Source organism: Protobothrops mucrosquamatus, unplaced genomic scaffold, assembly GCF_001527695.2.
Source record: "Protobothrops mucrosquamatus isolate PMUCROS unplaced genomic scaffold, P.Mucros_1.0 scaffold600, whole genome shotgun sequence".
Taxonomy (NCBI): Eukaryota; Metazoa; Chordata; class Lepidosauria; order Squamata; family Viperidae; genus Protobothrops; species Protobothrops mucrosquamatus.
Window position 1 is genome coordinate 22,719 of NW_015386899.1, and position 18,261 is coordinate 40,979.

The window sequence follows — 18,261 nt, forward strand, 5'->3', positions numbered from 1 at the left end:
TTTCCAACCATTGTTTCTTGTCCTGCCCTCTGATGCTTTGGAGAATAATTTGACCCCCCTCTTCTTTGTGGCAGCATCTCAAATACTGGAATACTGCTATCATATCTCCCCTATTTCTTCTTTTCTTTAGACTAGCCAAACCCAAGTCCCGCAGCCGTTCTTCATATGTTTCAGTCTCCAGGCCCTTGATCATTTTAGTTGCTCTTCTCTGAACTTTTTCCAAGGTCTCAACATCTTTTTTGTAGTATGGTGACCAAAATTGGTTGCAGTATTCCAGGTGTGGTTTTACTAGGGTTTTATAAAGCAGTACTAATACTTCGCATGATCTTGATTCTATGCCTCTGTTTATACAACCCAGGATTTTATCAGCTTTTTTGGCTGCTGCTGCACACTACTGGCTCATAGTCAAGTGATTGTCCACTAGGACTCCAATGTCCCTCTCACAGTTACTGTTTTTGAGCAAGGTCTCACCTAATCTGTACTTATACCTTTGATTTTTCCTGCCTAAATGTAAAACTTTGCTTTTCTCCACATTAAAACTCATTTTATTGTTCAAGTTTGTCAAGATCTTTTTGAATCCTGATCTTGTCTTCTGGGGTGTTGGCTATTCCTGCCAATTTAGTGTCATCTGCAAATTTGATGAGTTCCCTTTCTATTCCCTCATCTAAGTCATTGATGAAGATATTGAAGAGTACTGGGCCTAAGAAAGAGCCTTGTGGTACCCCACTGTTTACTTCTTTCCATGTGGATGTAGTACCTTTGAGGACTACTCGTTGAGTACAGTTTGTCAGCCAGCTACAAATCCGTCTGGTGGTGATGTTGTCTATTCCATCTTTTTCTAGCTTATCAAGCATTAGATTGTGGTCTACTTTGTTGAATGCCTTACTGAAATCTAAGTATACTATGTCCACAGCAATTCGCTGGTCTACTGATTTGGTCACTTTATCAAAGAATGAAATAAGATTGGTTTGGCATGATCTGTTTTTAACAAACCCATGTTGGCTATTTCAAAATTACCATTCTGGTCCTCATACATTACTCATTTTTTGACAAAACAATCCCACTTTCTTTAATTTTACTCTTACTTTGCTTCCCATACCTTTTTAAACATAACTTTCTGCCTTACAATGGATTGACTAACACTAAATTATAATGTTCAAATCACAGTTTTCATTCATACAAAGTAGAATTCTTTTTACATACAAAAACTTAAGCTGCAAAATTGGACATAGAATCCTTACTTCTCACCAAACACAGGGGACTTAACTAACTAGTTGCCATCCCTGGTCTGGCAAAAACACAGAGACTGATTAAGCAAAACCACCATAGGAATAACCACAACTGAGGTGATTTCAAGAGAATCTTTGATTTTTATTCATGTTTCTTTTTTATGAAAAGATGGCTAAGACACTTCAATATCAAGTGCCTTGTTTCCAGGATCAGTCTTTCTAAATTAAAATATGTTAATCATTTTAAAAAGTTCTCTTTTTCTGCCCTTTACTTCGTTTCCAAAACCATATTTCATTCTAATTCTGGAGGAGCAACTCCAGAGCCACAAGGAGTGGCTTGTGGAGTTTCCAAAGACTGGTGGAATTGGAGGAAATTAGCATTTCATCCTCTTCCTTCACAGCCAGCAGAACTTTGCTAAACCCAAATCTGGATCAGCAGACTGGCTACCTCTTCAAAATGTGATATGAGTGGAGGATTGAAAAGAAGCACATACAAATATTTAAAGAACCCTTCAATATTGTGTATATGTGTGACATATTTCAAGAAATCACATTTGTTTGAATTATAGACAGAATTAAGTCAGCAAAATTTTGGCAGTACTACAGCCAAGTTGTGAACATTCAGTGAACAAAGACTCAAAGGTATTAAATGACAACTCTACCGCAATGAAATCATTTACTTTAGACATGTACTACTAAAAAAATTTAAATCATTTATCTGTGTTCAGTTTCTCATAACATATTAATACACACACTCACCACATAACTGTTTTTTGAGGTAAGCAATATTATGCAGTAAAGAAGTAAAAATAAAAAGCTAAAAAAATAAGCATGAGGTAATGAATTAATTTACCTGCCCTTGGTTTCTTTCTCACAATGGAATATCTTACAATTATTCATTCAATTTTTTTGTCAAATATCAACATGGACCTTGATACATTAATTTTCAGATTTATACTCCCCAATGCATCATACGATGCATTTGGATTCTCAGTGAATATTTTCTGCATAACGTATGTACTTTTGCATCCTTAAACAATACCTCTAATATTGCCAAGATTCCTTGCATATTTGTATATAAATATATTGAACAACCTAAAGGACATCACATATAATTGTCTTATTCCGTGCTATACTGAACCATTCACTACGTACACTTATTATTCAAATTATGCATACATGACTTCTGTAATAAAACAAAACTCTTATCACATTCAACAGCCAACCTTCAGCTCTGTATTTGCACAAAACATAATTCAAGTCTATTTACTTTACCATACACTTTCTCTAAAGGAACAAACATGAAAAAAGCTTTGCCACATTCTCATAATTCTTAATTCTTCCTACTGAAGAGCAAAACTCCCATCTTCAAAACCTCTGCCTAGCATAGCCCCACTGCACTTTCTAAATTGTGTGTATTCAATTTACTGGAGTAACCTTGTTTGCCTCTTTTTAACGACTTCCATAACAACGTTATCTCTTCACTCCATATACTTTCACTCTAATTTGTTCCAATGATCCCAAATAACCAAATAATGGCCTGCCTGCATCTAATCAACCTTATTTCCTTTAGTAATTTTCTCAAGCTTTCGTTACTTACTGTACTACCACATTTATCGTTTATATCCATTCCTTTGCTATGAATATTTTACAGTAGTTAACAGGTGATAACATACCATAAAGCAAAATTAATTAACACTAGAATAGTAGAGTTAAATGACAGCAGAGAAAAAGTAGCAACCTGGTTTTTGCATCTTATCTGCAAGAAGACAGTTCCATTTTTGAGGTCTGAGCCCTTGAGTTCAATAATTTGGTCATGGTTTCATTGTAAATGGGGCAGTGGAGGATATAATGAATAATGTCCTCCACCTGACCAACAGCATAAGGACAGAGAGGCAAAGGGACATTAAATCCCTTCTCGATAAACCACTGGTTATATAAACCAGATATTAGGAGAGGCTTCTGTATTTTTTTATAGTGATGGTACCAAGATGAAAGGTTGACAAGATCAGAAATGAGGAGGTGATAAGCCACCTGGGAAAGCCAAGGGAAATCATCAAAACAATTAAAAAACGAAAATTAGAATATTTCGGACATGGGATGCGACACCCAGAAAAATACAGCATACTCCATTTAATCCTCCAGGGAAAGATTGAAGGCAAACGAGGTCCAGGCAGAAGAAGAACATCATGGCTTCAAAATCTAAAGGACTGGTTTGGACAAAACTCAGCAGCACTTTTTCGTGCGGCTACTGATAAAAACAGGATCGCCAACATGATCGCCAACGTCCGATAATGGATATGGCACAAGAAGAAGAAGAAGACCAAGAGAAAAAGGTGGATAATTGTACCACAATGGCATCTTTATTGGCATTTCTTTCACAAAGCCCATATCAAATATTTTCTCTGTTCCAAGAACTAAATTCTCCTAAAGGTGGTAAGAAATACATTTGTAGATAGTGACGTACGTTTGGTCCCAATCATGCAATGGAGAGAACTAAGTTTGACAAGGAGGGACTCTTGAAGGCTTTCTGCTTTCTAATAGAGGTAGTCCTCAACTTCCAGCCATTCATTTAACTATAAAATTCTACTTTTGTTTGCCTTCACAACAAACTAGATCACATCATATCACCCTGTCTGACATGTTATAGACTAGTGGTTCTCAACCTTTTCTTCACCACGGACCCTCTTTAAATACCTTTTGTGACCACAGACCATCAAGACTTAACTCATTTAAATCATTTAAAACATTTCTTCAAGCCTTCATGGACCCCCTGTGATGACATCGTGTCCCCCCAGGGGTCCATGATCACAGGTTGAGAACCACTGTTATAGATCTTTTACTCATAATTAAACACAGATTTCAGGTCTTTGTCCTTACTAATAAATCTTGCCCAAGATTAGACCACTTTCTTTCATATCTATTGCACCCTTCCATTTCTCTTCCTTTCATAGAAAGATAACATAACTATTTTTCTTTCATTTTGTTCATTAATCCATGACCCTTGCCATTTACTATTTTTGCATTTCAAGTTGCAAATTTCCACATGTTCCAAATGTTCACACCATTCCACTGTAGGCAAGCTGAAATACTACCATGAAATTAAGAACATGCAATAATAAGCAATATTCTCAAGGAGTTTAAAAAAAACTTTACAGAGTTTTCAAAAATTTACTACAATATTATTCACAATAATGAAACCTGTGGCTGACGATAATGTTCTTATTCCCATTTCAATCCTAATCAGATTATTTAATTCATTTCATTTGTGCTTATTATACTTATTCTATAGTAACTTTACTCAAATTTATTAGATTCACTGTGGAAAATTGTTTCAGAACTAAAGATTGGGAAAGGAAGCTATGATATTTTTTTTCATTAGGCCTGCATACTAAAAATCTATTACCATCCACTTTTAGGGCATAATCTGAAGATGTACAGTACATTCAGAAAGTATTCAGACCCTCTTCACTTTTGTCAATTTTGTTATGCTGCAGCCTGATTATACAATTGTTGAAATTCATTTTTTTTCTCATTAATCTACACTCAGTACCCCATAATGACAAAGTGAAAACAGAATTTTAGAAATGTCTGTAAATTTATTAAAAAGAAAAAAAACTGAAATATCACAGTGGCATAAGTATTCAGACCCTTCACTCTGTATTTTGTTGAAACACCTTTGGCAGCAATTTCAGCCTTGAGTCTTCTTGGGTATGATGCAACAAGCTTTGTGCACCTGGATTGGGGGATTTTCTGCCATTCTTCCTTGCAAATCCTCTCAAGCTCAGTCAGGTTGGATGGCGACCGTCGGTGGACAGCCATTTTCAGGTTCCTCCAGAGATGTTCAATAGGGTTCGTGTCAGGGCTCTGGCTGGGCCACTCTAGGACATTCATAGGGTTGTCCCTAAGACACTCCTGTGTTGTCTTGGCTGTTTACTTAGGATTGTTGTCCTGGTGGAAAGTGAACCTTCAACCCAGTCTGAGATCCTGAGCACTGTGGAACAGATTTTCATTGAGAATATCCCTCTATTTTGCTCCATTCAGCTTTCTCTCAACCCTGATCACTCTCCCAGACCCTGCTACTGAAAAACACCTTCATAGCATCGTGCTGCCACCAAGTTTCACTGTTGGGATAGTATTGGGCAGGTGCCTGGTTTCTTCCATACATAATGTTTAGAATTGAGGCCAAACAGTTCAATCTTGGTTTCATCAGACCAGAAAATCTTGTTCCTCACAATCTGAGTGTCCTTCAGGTGCTTTTTTGCAAACTCCAAGCAGGCTTTCATGTGTTTTGCACTGAGGAGAGGCTTCTGTCTAGCCACTCTGCCATAAAGCCCAGATTGTGGAGGGCAGCAGTGATGGTTGTCCTTCTGGAACTCTGTCCCATCTCCACACAGGATCTCTGGAGCTCACAGAGTGACCATCTGTTACTAAGTCATCTCTCTTACTAAGACCCTTCTACCCCGATTGCTCAGTTTGACTGGGCAACCAGTTCTTGGAAGAGTCCTGGTTGTGCCAAACTTCTTCCATTTGAGAAATATGGAGGCTACTATGCTCTTAGGAACCTTCAGTGCAGCAGAAATTTTATTGTAGCCTTCCCCAGATCTGTGCCTTGCAATAACCCTATCTCTGAGCTCTTCAGACAGTTCCTTTGACTTCATGGCTTTTGCTCTGCTACAGTATGCATTGTCTATAGAGAGGTGTGTGCTTTTCCAAATCATATTCAATCAATTTAATTTACAACAGGCAGACTCCAATCAAGGTGTAGAAACATGTCAGCAAGAGAAATGGGAGGCAGCAGAGCTAAATTTCACGTGTTGTTGCAAGGGTCTGAATATTTATGCCACTGTGATATTTCAGTTTTTTCTTTTTAATAAATTTACAGACATTTCTAAAATTTTGTTTTCACTTTGTCCTTATGGAATACTGACTGTAGATTAGTGAGAAAAAAGCATTTCAACAAGTGTAGAATCAGGCTGCAGCATAACAAAATTGACAAAAGTGAAGGGGGTCTGAATACTTTCTGAATGCACTGTATAATAAACTATTTCTATTTTTGTTTCAACAATCTGAGTTGGGAAACTGCTTGGATGGGGAACCATCTGGGAAGCCTACAAGTGCCACCTTAGGTTTCCTGAAATATATAGAAAATAATTAAATTAACTGATCAATCTAGGAGGCACAGATAAAAGGAACAAGCCCACGTGGTAGATATCAAGGGTCTTTCCTCTTTGGAAAGACAACCACTAACAGTAGTAGTATGTTTTCTGGAAAGACTAAGTTGTTCATATTCTGGGAATTTCTTGAGATTTTTATCAAATTCAACATTTTACCATTAAAGCCTGAGCCATCTTTTGAAGTCCTTGGAATTTCATATACAAACACTTTTAAGGATTCAATTGGTCTTACATTTTTTGTTTCTAAAATAAAGGCAAACATTACATTTTAAAATGAAACAGTTAAAATAAAACAAAATATGTAACTTTTATTCTTTCAAAATAATCTGCTAGAGACGTTTAAAAAGTACCTACTGAAACTATCCTTCAGATAAAAAAACCAGAAAAGTAATATTTTTAGAAACACATAGTTCAAATAATTTCCTTAAGGTGAGCATGGCTGGTGTGTGACTATTCAGGTGAGACTGATTAACAGGGCTAGATCTGGCCAATATGATGACAGATAAGGGATGAGAACTTCATTTTGAAAGACCATAAATTGTGATAACCCTACACTAAGTAATTATGGTCAAGAGCTATAGATTTCATCCTACCAAATAGCCGCTTCAGGTCTACCAGCATGGTTAATTCATGCGATTAAGACTCTTTAGAATGGTTAATAAAGGGTTTACTCCAAAATGGAGGAACATGCATTGAAAAATCAAAACCAAGACAGGATTCTTATATATGCATGAGGAATTCTGTATGTAACCCTGATTGGAGATATTATATTTTTATTTCATTTCATTTATTTTTATCTCAACTTTATTATTTTTAAAAAAATAACTCAAGGCGACAAGCATACCAATACTCCTTCCTCCTCCTATTTTCCTTACTACAACAACCCTGTGAGATAAGTTGGGCTGACTGGCCCAAAGTCACCTAGCTGGCTACCTTTCTCCTTTTACAAAGCAATATATTTCTTTCTGGTGTTTATAAATTCAGTGAGCTCCTGTATCAATCTCTTATCTCTAACCTTTGCTATTCTGGAAATGCAGTGTAAGGCATTGCTACCAAATGTCCAAGATAAATCATATTAAGACAATAACACATTAAAATAATTAGCTTGATGACATCTCATCCTCCAAGACACCTGTCCCCATGAAAAAAAAATGCCTGAAGACTACGTTGTGCTGAAATGCAACAAATTTAACATTAACATTTTAAACATAATCATAATTAGAAACATACTTATTCCAGATAATAAGATTAGCGTTTGAAGTAGCGAAGTGTAGTGTTTGGTTCAATGCACTACAGAAATGTAATGGGAGATGGGGATGCATAATGTACAAGATTTAGTTTCTTGATTGTTTTGAAGAAAACATGAAGTGTAGCATTCATGAAAATAAAGCAGATGTTGAACATTTCGTTTCATTTAGTAATTATAAAATGCTCTAATAGTTAGCATTAGCCAAGTAAATGAAAATAATTAGATAGGAATGTAGTGACAAATCATATGGATAAATCAAATACATCCCAAAGAAAACACACCTAAGTTCTCCTGTTTCACCCCAGCAGAAACTAGTATAATCAAGTACCTTATCAGAATTCATATTTCTTCATTGACTAGATACTATCAGGCACATGCATCTTGTTGCATGGTATAAAATAGGCCTTCCCTACTGTGTATCAAGGTAGCTATTTGCAGACAGCAGACAAAACCTGATTCATGTCATGCAAATAATAGGTTATGCAGAGATCTTCATTACTTGGGACATGCACCTATCTATTCACTGGAACATGTTACATAGCAGTGTCTAGGTCCTGCCAAGTGAGAAGATAGAAGGATTTCTTAGAATGGAACAGAACATACCATAAAATTGTGTATGTTTCACTTCAGATATGAATCAGATTATATGTAGAATGAAATCTATGATCTAGCCAAGACTCTGCATTTTGTGGAACACACAGAAAAAGGAGCCTTTTCAACTACACACCTTTATTACAGTAAACTATAAATTGGTTTGTTTAAAAATTCAAGCATATCCTTTCCTTATATAGTGCTACCCATTCCACAAGAGAAAAAAAATTAACAGTGATATTCTCCACTGACAAAAACTGAAGCAACATAGCCTCCCAAATTTATTTTTTATTAGCTAACCATTTTCAGCACAGACTGACATTTGTGTCAGCCTAATGCACCTTATCTGAACCTTAAATGAGCCTCAAGTCATACTAATACACTATTTTTCTCTTGTTTGTCTAAATGGTCAAATATTTATAGAGAAAAGCGTTTCCCGTTTTCCAATCAATTTTTGGACCTAAAAACATGAGTGCAGTTTTAAAAAAAAGTGAATCACATTAAGCTTTTCAAAATGCCCTCCAACAATAAAAACAGTTTCTTCGCACTTTATTGTGCTCTTCAGATATCATGCCCAGACTATAAAAGGTCAATATTAACAGCCTCTTAGCACTTAACCCTCTTGCCTCAATACATTCACTCTATTTCTACCTTCTCTTTGTTTTGGGAAGGAATCTGGTGAATTCTTTGGCTACACAGAAATCAGGGACTTGACACTTGTGATTAATTCAATGAGATGGGCTCATGGGCTGATATGAATGTTCTTGCTGTTTTTAGATGAAAGGTGAGGGTGGCAGTGAGCCAGCATGTTACATGCCTGACCATGCTTGGTCCTCAGTCAACTTTCTTCTCATATCATGAGGTGTTTTTTTTTTTTTACATGACCAATTACCTGTTTTGAGGCAGGGATTGAACTCTCTGCTAGTCCGGGGAGGCTGGCAGGCCTCCGGGGATGTCTGTGCTGGAAGGGTTCGATACTGAGGAGTCAACTCTTCATCACCAGAGAAGCTCCTCCATACCCCACCTGTCATGAGGCCGCTCGACAAACTGACAGGCTTCTTCCCAACTGGTATCTTCCTCTCTAAACATCAAGTCAGACTAAAGTAAAACACTTATATCAGTGCATTGAGGTAACGCAAGACTAAGCACTCACTGAGAATGGCCTCCACTTGGTGCTTCTCTTACTGTATAGGTCCTAATCTCCATCAATGAAAGCCAAGGGGATTCACTTAGAAGTTAACGCTGGTGATTTGTGGCAAAATCAAAAGATTCTATGAGGCATCCATCTGTTACAATGTGTTATGTTTTCACCTTAACTTACATCTCTAACAAAAAACTATTTAATTCTCTTAATCACCTATACCAGTATTTCTCAACCTTGGCAACTTTAAGATGAGTGAGCTTCAACTCCCAGCATTCCCCAGCCAGCATGAGTTGAAGTCCACTCATCTTAAAGTTGTCAAGGTTGAGAAACATTGAGCTATATCTCTGATTTAACATTGCTGAGTTAAAACTGACAAACCAAATATAACTCCAGATATAAAAACATCCCATTCTTGTCCCTTTTTAATGCTTTCAGAATAGTACAAACAAGGAACTAATGTCATAACAAAGATTGCTCTCAATATCAATTAAGTGATATGCAATATGAGCAATAATTATTGTCTTAATCAAGTTTCACATACTACTGCGTGATTGTATCTGTTCATAATCTGTTTTGAGGCAGACTAGACAAATTCATTACTATAGAGAATATATAAATAACTGGGATGACAGAAGGGTAAGAAAAGTATTAAGATATGTATTTGGTATCAAAATTAACATTGAGAATGTCGCTCTTAGTCATTTGTACCTTAATTCAAACTGGCTTCATGCCATGAAGAGCTAAAACATACAAACCCCCCCCCAAACAGATACTTTGAATTTTAATTTTTAGACTCCAAAGTCCAGATGTACAAGATTTCAACAAAAGTGATAAACATTTTTTTCTCCTCAGGAAAAAAGCATCCTCTCTTGAACTGGAATGGGACTGTCAGCACTTCTCAGGCTGTTAGAAATGCTTTAGTGCTAAATGACAATAGTCAGGCACCATTTTTTCCAGTATTTTTGCAAAAGTCGGCTTTACACAAATTACTTGCTCACCTATCCTCTGGATTCAATTAGCTTTTACTTTCTAATCTCAAAAGTGTTTAGACTGTCTGGGAACAATATTCTGATTGCAGAGCTTATAACCTTGGATTGTAAAAAGGGTGGCTTCATTACCCACCTCCACCCTCATTATCCTTAGTACAAAGAAAAAGGCATGGTTAGCAGGCCTGAGGGATACGCTCCTTCTTACACTGTTTGGTATAAAAAAAATCACAGTTATGAATTCCATCTTAAAACTGTTTGATGCTAAATCCTGAATGTAATTATTACTACATTTGAATAAGTTTTTAAGATTTATTCTTCAAATGCATTTATGGATAAATATTATTCATCTGTAACATCTCCAAAGTAAAAGTGGTTTTGTTGCTTTGGTGATGAACACATTCTAGTAATAAACTTAAACGTTTCAGAAGAAATTTTAATAGCCAACTTATCATTCAAAGTTTCACTTATCATTCAAAGTTTCCTACCATAGCACAATTGCAGTATCTAAAATCTTACTACCCTAAAATCAATACCATACAAAATTGTTGTCCAATATGGATCAATATTCATGCCAAAATGAGAATTATCCATAGGTTTGGCGCTGCTTACATGACAGTAACATTTTGAAAGATTGCCTGCTTGCCGCCGAAAATTACATGTCACATTGGTGGTATCCCAGTTAAACAACATCTCACCTTCAATACTGAGAGAGTATGCATTTGTATCTCAGCTTTATCCATTAAAAAAGTACTGGAAGATGGCCCTGTTTACAAATCTGAGTCACAATATGGTTTTATTGTTTTGTCTTTTAGATGTGATTACTTTGAAATAAAATTCACGCTTTGCAAACATTTACTAACAATTGAAGTGAACAAATGGCATTTAACCTATCCATCAGACTTAAATATTGTGATGATCATCAAGTTAGAAAACAATAATGAAGGAGTTAGGGTTATAACTTTCCGCTACCTGATGCCTTCCAAATGTGATGGTACTGCAGTTCTCAAAATTCCAATACTAGGTAGAAATTTTGAAAATTGTACTAACACAACTGGAGGACATTAGATTGGGAAAGTATGATCAAGGCAGTTTTCAACATGCTCTTGAAATCTTATGTATGTTTATAATTATTATTGTTACAAATGTTTACAAATGTTTCAATTTGAGTCATAGTATATTTAATCCTTGCACGTACAGAAAATTAAATTTATTACAAAAACATTCAAGTAGGTTTCTCAAAATGTGAATTTAAATGCAGCTTCTTAATAAATGCTAATAAATGAATAAAGATCATTCTACTTTGTACTGAAATTTTTGTGTAGTGCAATCTCATGCACATTTATTCTAAAATTAAGTCCCCCTGGCCTAGTTTGCACACTCAACACTCAATTTGCCATACAGAAGTTGTAGAACCTAGAAATGATACCATTCATTTCTTCCCTCTCTCCTCTTCGTTTACTGAAAAGTTAGTCATGATGTCCAAAATAGAATTAAGTAGTTTCACATAATCTATGAATTAGAAAGCACATCAAGCTGTTGAGGTTTGTGAAGTATCACAAACATGATCAATAAACTTGTTTATTCCTGGATGCAAACTATGATTTTGCAATCTGAAATGAAAGTGGATTTATTTTCAGAGGTGAACATGCAAGAGGCTGCCACCACAAGAATGTATTTATTTATTTGTAATCCACCCTTATTATTTTTATAAGTAAGTCAAGGCAGTGAACATTCAACACACCTTCTTCCTCCTATTTTCTCCACAAGATGAGGTGGGTTGGGCTGAGAGAGAGTGACTGGCCCAAGGTCAAGTAGTTGGCTTTCATGGCTAATGCCAGACTAGAACTCACAGTCTCCTGCTTTCTAGCCTGGTGCTTTAACCACTAGACCAGTGGTTCTCAACCTATGGGTCGCGACCCCATTTGGGGTCGATCGACCATTTCACGGGGGTCGCCAAGCAAGGCTGTCCGCCATTTTTTCCCCCTTTTCCGGCGGGTGCCTTACCTCCCTTGGGCTGGGCCAGCTGGTGGTCGGCCTGCTTCGTCTCTGCCGCTTGCCAGCTACGCCTCAGCCGGCGCAGGGGGCGGAACCACGCATGCGCGGCGCTCCCGGGCAGGGAAAGTCCTCAACTTACGACCGGTTGGGTATTCCTCGACTTACGACCGGTTTAGTCCTCGACTTACGACCGGTTTAGTCCTCGACTTATGACCAGTTGGGGGTCGCGGCATTAAAAAGGTTGAGAACCACTGCACTAAACCAAAGTGGCTCTAGAATACTAGTTCAATTCAGTGAAGGCTACTCAGGTTGAAATTAAAGTATAAAATATCATGAGGATCAAGCCATTAAGAAAAAATAAACTTTATATATGTATTTCTATTCAAAATGTAGTTTTAAATTACAACTTAATCTGACTCATATAACTTCACAACAGTTTCCTATGAGATATGTCTTTTCAACGTTTGTCAGAGTCACAGATTTAACTTCAAACATTAATCTTGCTGGCTTTTTAAAATGCTATCAAAAATGCTCATCTTTAAGATGAGATACCAGTATGAAAACTAAATGGAACAATATAGAAAGAATATCGAAGTTAATGTCAATGCAGGCAAGGAAATATTGACATAAATCTCAATAGAAATTTTTCTTCAACAAAAAGTATATATGCTCAACTGTAACTCCACACAACTTGCCCATCTTTTTATTTAAAAATGCTCTTTGTTTGTCCTTAAGCAGGCTTTGTGTGAAGCTGAAGAAACTACAGTAATTTTGTACTTTTACGAAAAAGCTTGCTCAATGACATGTTTAATCCATCTTACTTTTATTTCAAATCTGATCAGAAGAAATAAAAAGAAACTGTCACAGTATAAAAATAACGTTATTGCAGTTTCCTTTATGTCATAGTAGATATCTACATTGCTATTTCCCCCAAATAGCATTTACATACAAAAATGTCCTGAAAGAAAATGACAGATCTTTTTAATGTAGAGTAAAAAACAAAACAAAACAAAACCAGGTCTGTTACCCACTTTTCTTGTGTCCTTTGTACTGCTGTGATTTAGACTTTTTCTTCTGCTTTGATGAACTTGATTGGCTATCTCTTGAAGCTGATATTTAAAAAAAGAAGATACTGCTTTAACACAATTTCACAGCATATTTCAAAATAGTTAGGAAACACAGTTTTCCACATAGATAAAATGCTCTAGCCAATAAAGGTACTATAGGAAGCACTTACATGCAATATAATTTAAGGCCAATGCCTACTCAAAGTGTGAGCAACTTTTTTGAATGCTTTTAATGATACACATTAATATTAATATACACATTCTTAGTCTTTCAACATATGTAAAAATAAAATTGAATCTGTAAGAACACTTTGGAGGCAAATCAAATTAGATCAGGCAATTCTGAATTACTAACCAAATGTCTGAGATGACTGAGGCAGTTGGAAACTTGGCAGAATTTCAAAAATGAAGACAAAATTATTGCCTTAGGAACCTGCTAAATATCAGAAATGGAAGATTCTAAAAAAGATCAACAGTAACTTACACTGTGATGCAGGAGGCTGTAGCTGGTAACCTGTTATCTGACACCACCCTACAGGATAGAGGTCAGGTGATTCACAGTCTACCCACTGATCATATTCATCCTCCCAGCCATCAAAATGTATCCTCAGCAGACGATGGATTATGCGAGTTACTGTGGCCACGCATACTAAACGAGGTTCCATGAGATCCACAGCTTCCAGTTTCATTGCAACGTGAAACCCATGGTTTGGAACTTCCTGGAAAAGGGAAATAATCAAATTTATTACACATGGCGGATTTGTACATCATCCCAAACCATTATTTGTTAACTACGGTTTGTTGAATAAACAAACACCGTATGGGTTTCCATTATCATATTAAGCCTTAAACACTATTTACAATCCATCGTGACTGAGTTCATATAAAGTGCAGAATCCCTACCAAACAAATCACATTCTGGCTCAATGTGATTGGACCTAGTCATTATGTGTGAAAATCAAACCTTTACTATAAAAAAAATTCACAGAAAAATTGCTTTCTCATCTTAGTAATTCTATTCATAGCCTCTGGACATTCCCGATCTTCTGATATTACACAAGCAACAATCAGAGAGAATAAGTGGGAGCATTCAAACTCCCAGAACCAGCACTTATATACACTGCAATCTGGGTATAAATCCCATGTTTTGAAGCTCACAGACAAAGATTATTTGGCATTGATTCAAGTTTAATTTACTTTTTTTATGTAGTAGAGGCAGGATAAGATGAATGGGACAAAAGTATGTACTTGCACATTTAGAAGAAATATGTTCTGTAAAAGATATGAAAGGGGAAAAAAATCTCTTTCCAAAAGATTTCAGGGAGAGGGGCATGTCTCTGTTCTCAATCAGTTCTTAAGGGATTTTAAGTATTTCCAATATTTTTAGCTGTTTTCATTCAGTCAGTATATTTAGTCAGGCAGTCTGACTGCCTATTTGTGACTAGACCAATTGATATTAGTCCTCAAATTTGCAATGTTTTGGGAAGCTGAAGCACAACAAAAAAGTACGGTAAACTTGGTAATATTTTTACCCTTAAAATGTAACATGACATTGCTATGGAAAGCTTGTTTGCTGGATAGTTACATTTCTGTGTGGGACTGAATTATATATGCATGTAATAGGCAAATAGAGAATATGAATGGAATCCAAACAATATAAGAGACATGAATCAGTATTCTTAAGTATTACCAATATAAAAACAAAGTTACAAAAATTATAGCATCCACTTTCTAGAACATCAAGAGCATATATATGGCCAAGTAATATGTTCAATGTAGGCCAGAGCAATGGTTCTGATGAGGTTGCACTTCCCCCGACTGAGCTGATGCACAACTTGAGGGGGAGGTGTTTCCTCCTGGTCTCACAGCTCCTGATTGATGAGTAGATGGCAGCCGTGGCTTAGATTTGTCTTCTGTGCCAATTGTGCCTTTTTCTGGCCTTCTAGGCACTCATACTTTGGTAACCTCTTGTCTGGATTACTGCAATGTACTTTACATGGGACTGCACCTGAAGACTACTCAGAAATTGCAACCAGTCCAGAACAAGTATAGCAGCAGTCACTTCATGTTTATTGGACGATTTGAGGTAGTTTTTTAAAAGGCTAGCAATTTCAATAAGCTAAAGATATAAAATGATGGAGTGAATACCTATACATATAAGGACTTGCTCCACTATTGTCTCATTTTTGTTAAAATCTATAAACCTGTTAACACAGTTATAGGAAGAGTAATTTGGTTTAAATATGTGAATATGGTTTTGAATTATAAATATTTGGAATTTCTTCCTGCATTCATAACTATGTATTGGGGCACAATAAAAAAAAGATTACAGTTTTATGATAAAAAAATAGTGCCACATCAGATTTACAATCTTGGATTGATTATGTATGTTTCGTTACGAACCAGGTCTTTCTTAATAGAGAAATACTGTTTCTCTATCAAGATAATGCTGCTTTTAAAACTAAGCTATTTTTCATGTCTATATTTTGGATAGTTTTTTTCTTTTCCCTTCTGTTTTTCCCCCTTTTCTATATATTAAATCAAAACAATTATGTACCAAGATAAAAAAAACTGACCTACATCCTCTAGAAAACTTGTGTGTCTATTTACTGATACAGTATATCATTAACTTTAAAGTCTACCTTTCATGCAAAAACTCCAGGTGGTTTAATAGCACTCCCTCCTACTTTTCCATAAAACTCAAGAGAAATAGGTTGTTTGTGAGATATAATGATTCTTTATGACACTGTCTGCCTGCATATTCATGCATAGCAGATTACTATATTTCAGAGCAGCTCTGTGTCCAGTCTTCAGAGATCTCACGTGAGCCTTGTAAAGGAAGCAGCGGCTTTAAAGCTTCAAGGTGTAATGCTTTCTTTATATAAAAATACTTTACTTAGCACAACTCTACCTAGTGACTTTGTGAACATATAGTGGAACTTTGCCACTATCTTCCTCCAGAATTATTTCATTTCTTTACTTCTCCGTCAAGTTTATAACCTACATACTTCATAATCCTCCAGCCAAATCCTAACTAGATCTGACCCCCTTAACTTTTCCAAAACTAGCCAAGGCTGGCAAGAATTCTAATCCCCATTTAATCAGGAAACTCCTACATGATTTAGGTTGAGGACTGTCTCTCAGTTAATTGTTATGAAGACCGGGGGTGGGGGGGAGGTCTCAGGAAAAAGACAGATGCAAACATACCAAGAATCACTATATTCAATTCAAAATTCCTATTCAGATAAAAAGTTATTCATATTCCATAAAATAATCCCAAATGAGTTTCTGGAGTTACTAGAGCGCCATGCTATGATGCTGAATTAACGAAAAAGTATACCTCACACAAATTCTCTTTTCCATTTTTAAAACATTTTCTATAATAGCTATCCTAGGCAATTTCTGGTTCAGGGAGAGGAGGCAGGAAAACAAAGAAAGTATAGGCATGTTACGATGATCAAATTTCTGGTCTGTGTGCCAGCTTACCTTGTTAAAGAATTTGACAGGGGCTGCTACTGAACCTGTTTCCCTGAGGTAGTCAAACCATTTGAAAGGTAGCTTTGCATAACCTACAAGTTAATAGTTATTATATAACAACACTGTCAGGAAACATTCTGATCCTTAAGTAAAATACATTTGTTCTACTGTGTTTTTATTGAGGTCCTATAATACAATTTGATGAGATTCATATAATAAAAACTTTAAAATACAGAAAGAATATGAACTGTTAAAAAATAAAGTCACAATTAAAATGTATTTTTACCACTGAGATACCAGACATATTATTTCAAAGGACTCTAGTGCCAAAAAAAAATCCTAAAAAGTTGGTAAACAAACCTCTTTGGCTTCACGGTTCCATAACCAAAGAAACAGAAAGCCCTCTACCAAAGAGGGGTTAACCTGCCTTCATCTGAGGGCAGCAGTTTGAAGTAGAGCCTCTAAAGGTGAGCATTCATACATACATCAAGCTCCTAAGTGAAGTAGTCGATTTAGCCCTTATTGACTCCTTTGATTGTCAAGCAAATCTCAGGAAAAAAACTTCTTAAACCATAAAAAGCCCTACAGTATTTCTAGGTGAAACTGAGGATAAAACCTAGGACACATATATACAGCATATATCTATATAACACCTATATGTCTTATTTCTGAGTCACCGTATTTTTTTGCAGTAGGAACATCAGTGGAAAGAAAGGGACCTCAAACACATAGAAACCACTCTTGAACAGATAGTAGCTCAGTGAGAACTTGTAAGGTGTCTGCAGCTTTGAATGCTTTCTCTTCTGAGGTCTAACAAACTATGTTAATGGTATTGCTAACGAGCAGGAATTGCTGTTCTTTTCCTGAGGGGGGGAAAACACAAACTCTCTCAAAGAAGACTGAATAAAACATGCTTTACTATGAATACAGGTAGTCCTTGATTTACGACCACAATTGAGCCCAAAATTTCTGTTGCTAAGCAAGATAATTTATTATGTGAGTTTTGTTCCATTTTATAACCTTTCTTGCCACAGTTGCTAAATGAATCACTGCAGTTGTTCAGTTAGTAACAACAGTTCTTAACTGAATCTGGCTTCCCCATTGATTTTGCTTTTCAGAAGGTCACAAAAAGTGATCACATGACCCCGGGACACTGCCACTGTCATAAACATAATTTAGTTGCCAAGAGTCTGAATTTTTATCATGTGACCATGGGGATGTTGCAATGGTTGTAGGTGTGAAAAATGGTCATTTTTCAGTGCCACTGTAGCTTCAAATGGTCACTAAAGGAACGGTTGTACGTCAAAGACTACCTGTATAGAGAAAAACGTCTGCTGGGGCAG

The 18,261-nt window shown here is 36.2% G+C and overlaps 1 protein-coding gene across 1 annotated transcript in view; it reads right to left on the reverse strand.

The window, feature by feature from the left end:
* The window catches only part of MBTD1 (mbt domain containing 1), a 44,833-nt gene that overhangs the window by 1,458 nt on the left and 25,114 nt on the right, over window positions 1-18,261 (reverse strand). Inside the window, exons 13-15 of the mRNA XM_015817511.1 lie at window positions 16,928-17,010; window positions 13,926-14,160; window positions 13,406-13,483 (exon numbers count right to left, since the gene is read on the reverse strand). Of these exons, the coding sequence (XP_015672997.1) occupies window positions 13,406-13,483; window positions 13,926-14,160; window positions 16,928-17,010 (396 nt within the window). The remainder of the gene's footprint in view (window positions 1-13,405; window positions 13,484-13,925; window positions 14,161-16,927; window positions 17,011-18,261) is intronic.